Source organism: Anoplophora glabripennis, unplaced genomic scaffold (genome assembly GCF_000390285.2).
Source record: "Anoplophora glabripennis isolate ALB-LARVAE unplaced genomic scaffold, Agla_2.0 scaffold197, whole genome shotgun sequence".
In the NCBI taxonomy this organism is placed as follows: domain Eukaryota; kingdom Metazoa; phylum Arthropoda; class Insecta; order Coleoptera; family Cerambycidae; genus Anoplophora; species Anoplophora glabripennis.
Window position 1 is genome coordinate 422,531 of NW_019416387.1, and position 2,009 is coordinate 424,539.

The 2,009-nt window shown below is 33.6% G+C and overlaps 2 protein-coding genes across 2 annotated transcripts in view; both read left to right on the forward strand.

Annotated features, from left to right (window-relative positions):
• The window catches only part of LOC108904906 (scavenger receptor class B member 1), a 144,471-nt gene that overhangs the window by 30,585 nt on the left and 111,877 nt on the right, over positions 1-2,009 (forward strand). The gene's annotated exons all lie outside the window — the stretch shown is intronic.
• The window catches only part of LOC108904878, a 21,439-nt gene that overhangs the window by 13,844 nt on the left and 5,586 nt on the right, over positions 1-2,009 (forward strand). The window contains exons 2-4 of the mRNA XM_023454402.1: positions 694-871; positions 955-1,109; positions 1,329-1,449. Coding sequence (XP_023310170.1) covers positions 694-871; positions 955-1,109; positions 1,329-1,449 — 454 coding nt within the window. The remainder of the gene's footprint in view (positions 1-693; positions 872-954; positions 1,110-1,328; positions 1,450-2,009) is intronic.

Here is a 2,009-nt window from a genome sequence, read left to right on the forward strand (position 1 = left end):
AGACAATATTATTATTATTATTATTATTATTATTATGACGGTACAGTCCGTTTGCTACTAATATTTTTGTCATAAAATCACTGATTTAATGCTCTATTGATTGACCTAAAAGACTATTAGAGTTTTCAAGAGATATACATACTACTATAGACATACTGTTATAACTATCTTTGATATAGTATTTGCTCTATATGTACCTAAACAATAAATTTTTAATTAATGTTTTAGTGTCATAATAAGTTACGTTGACAAACAAACAATCTAAAACCAGTAAATGTTATAAAAAAGCGAAATGAAATGTTTGTTTGAACATCATTAATTTTCAACTTTTCCGCTTACCATAAATAAATATTAAATGAAGTCGATAGGTATTCTAGGGATGACAACTTCTAATAAATATGCTGCGCTGCACTTGCCATATATTACCTATAATATTTGCTTTGCGGTTATTCTGGAAAGGAAAATAAATAAAAATAATAAGGAATCAGAAATAGCATATTGGCTACTATGACATAATGGTAAATTAGGAAAGAGAAATACTATATCTGTATCAGCTCCAGAATTTGCTTATAGATCTTAGGATGTCTCTGTGCTATATGGGAGTACTGTATTCCAGAAAAAGTCCATAGAATACTTGTGTTGTAACATAGTGGCATATCATTGTCCCTGTGGACTGTTTATAAACATTTTTAGATCCAGAAAATCTGGAAAACCCGCTGAAGAAATTCTGGAAGGTATCAAATTACTAGCGAGGCTTGACAACTATAATTTACCCCCAGGAAAAGACATCTCCTTCGATTTTCAGGACTTCCTAGACAAATACGATGCCGATGCCGACGGATATTATAATACCCACGACAAGTTGCGAATGGTAAATCTTGTACTGGATTTAATGATTTAATTTTAACAACCGCAGGGTAAAGTTAAGACATTTTTTAACATTTACATTTTCAGTTACAAGTACCATGCACAGAAATGCTGGAAGACTGCTTTTTATATGAAAAACAAAGGAAGTGCGACGACCTCTTCGCCGACGATTTGACCATGGAGGGTCACTGCTGCATCTTTAACTATCTATCGCAAAGCGCTAAGAATATATCGGCAGTTTTGTACGTTTTTTTAAATTTTTGCACTACTACACTCGCTGCACGAAAAACACTAAAACCTGCAATTTATTTGCTTTACGTGTTACGCCACCTAGTGACAGATCTGCAACAAGAACACTAAATTAATAAGCAGAAATTCTTAAAGTGTGCCTCTTTGTGAACGTTTGCTTGGCAAATAAACATTTTTCTCTGCATGTATGTATTTTTACCATGGGTTTTCAGATTAGGGAATAATAGAAAGCCCATGACAGCAGGAACTGTTGAAGAAGGGGGACTAAAATTCAAGCTGAACTATAATATATCGGACTATACGGTTACTTCCCTTGCTACTACTGGTGTTAAGGTACCGTTCACCAAAAATTTAATATTTGTCAAAAAACTGTTCAACAAAAAACTGCGCCAACTTGTAATGTATAGGGAGGTTTAGGATAAATTGGCCAAATTTGAAGCTTGAAATCGAGTGACAAATATAAAAAAGTCGTTAGAAGGAATATTCTGAGAAAGACTTTGTGTCTCTGAAAATATTTGATGTACAGTGATGAAACTTGGACTAATAAATAGAAATTTAACAAATAAAAGGCGAGGTGTTCGGAAAAAACTTTTTTGGAATAAACCTTAATCAGTATGAAAACAATATACAGGATGGCCAAATGAAAACGATATAGAGCCATTTTCAGGAACTGCGTCAAGATTGTAGAAAAACGCTCAGACCCGTCGATTTTAGATTAAAGGGGGACATTCTTTGCTGGTATTTTTGACTCCGCCACTTTCACTCCCAAGCAAGGGTAAGCATCACCCCAAAATATTGAAATGGCATTGGGGGTTGAGTAATATTTCTTTTGAAACCTCTTACAATTCTCTTTACAACAGACTTTAAATTTTATAATTCCGCCCAATACTTAT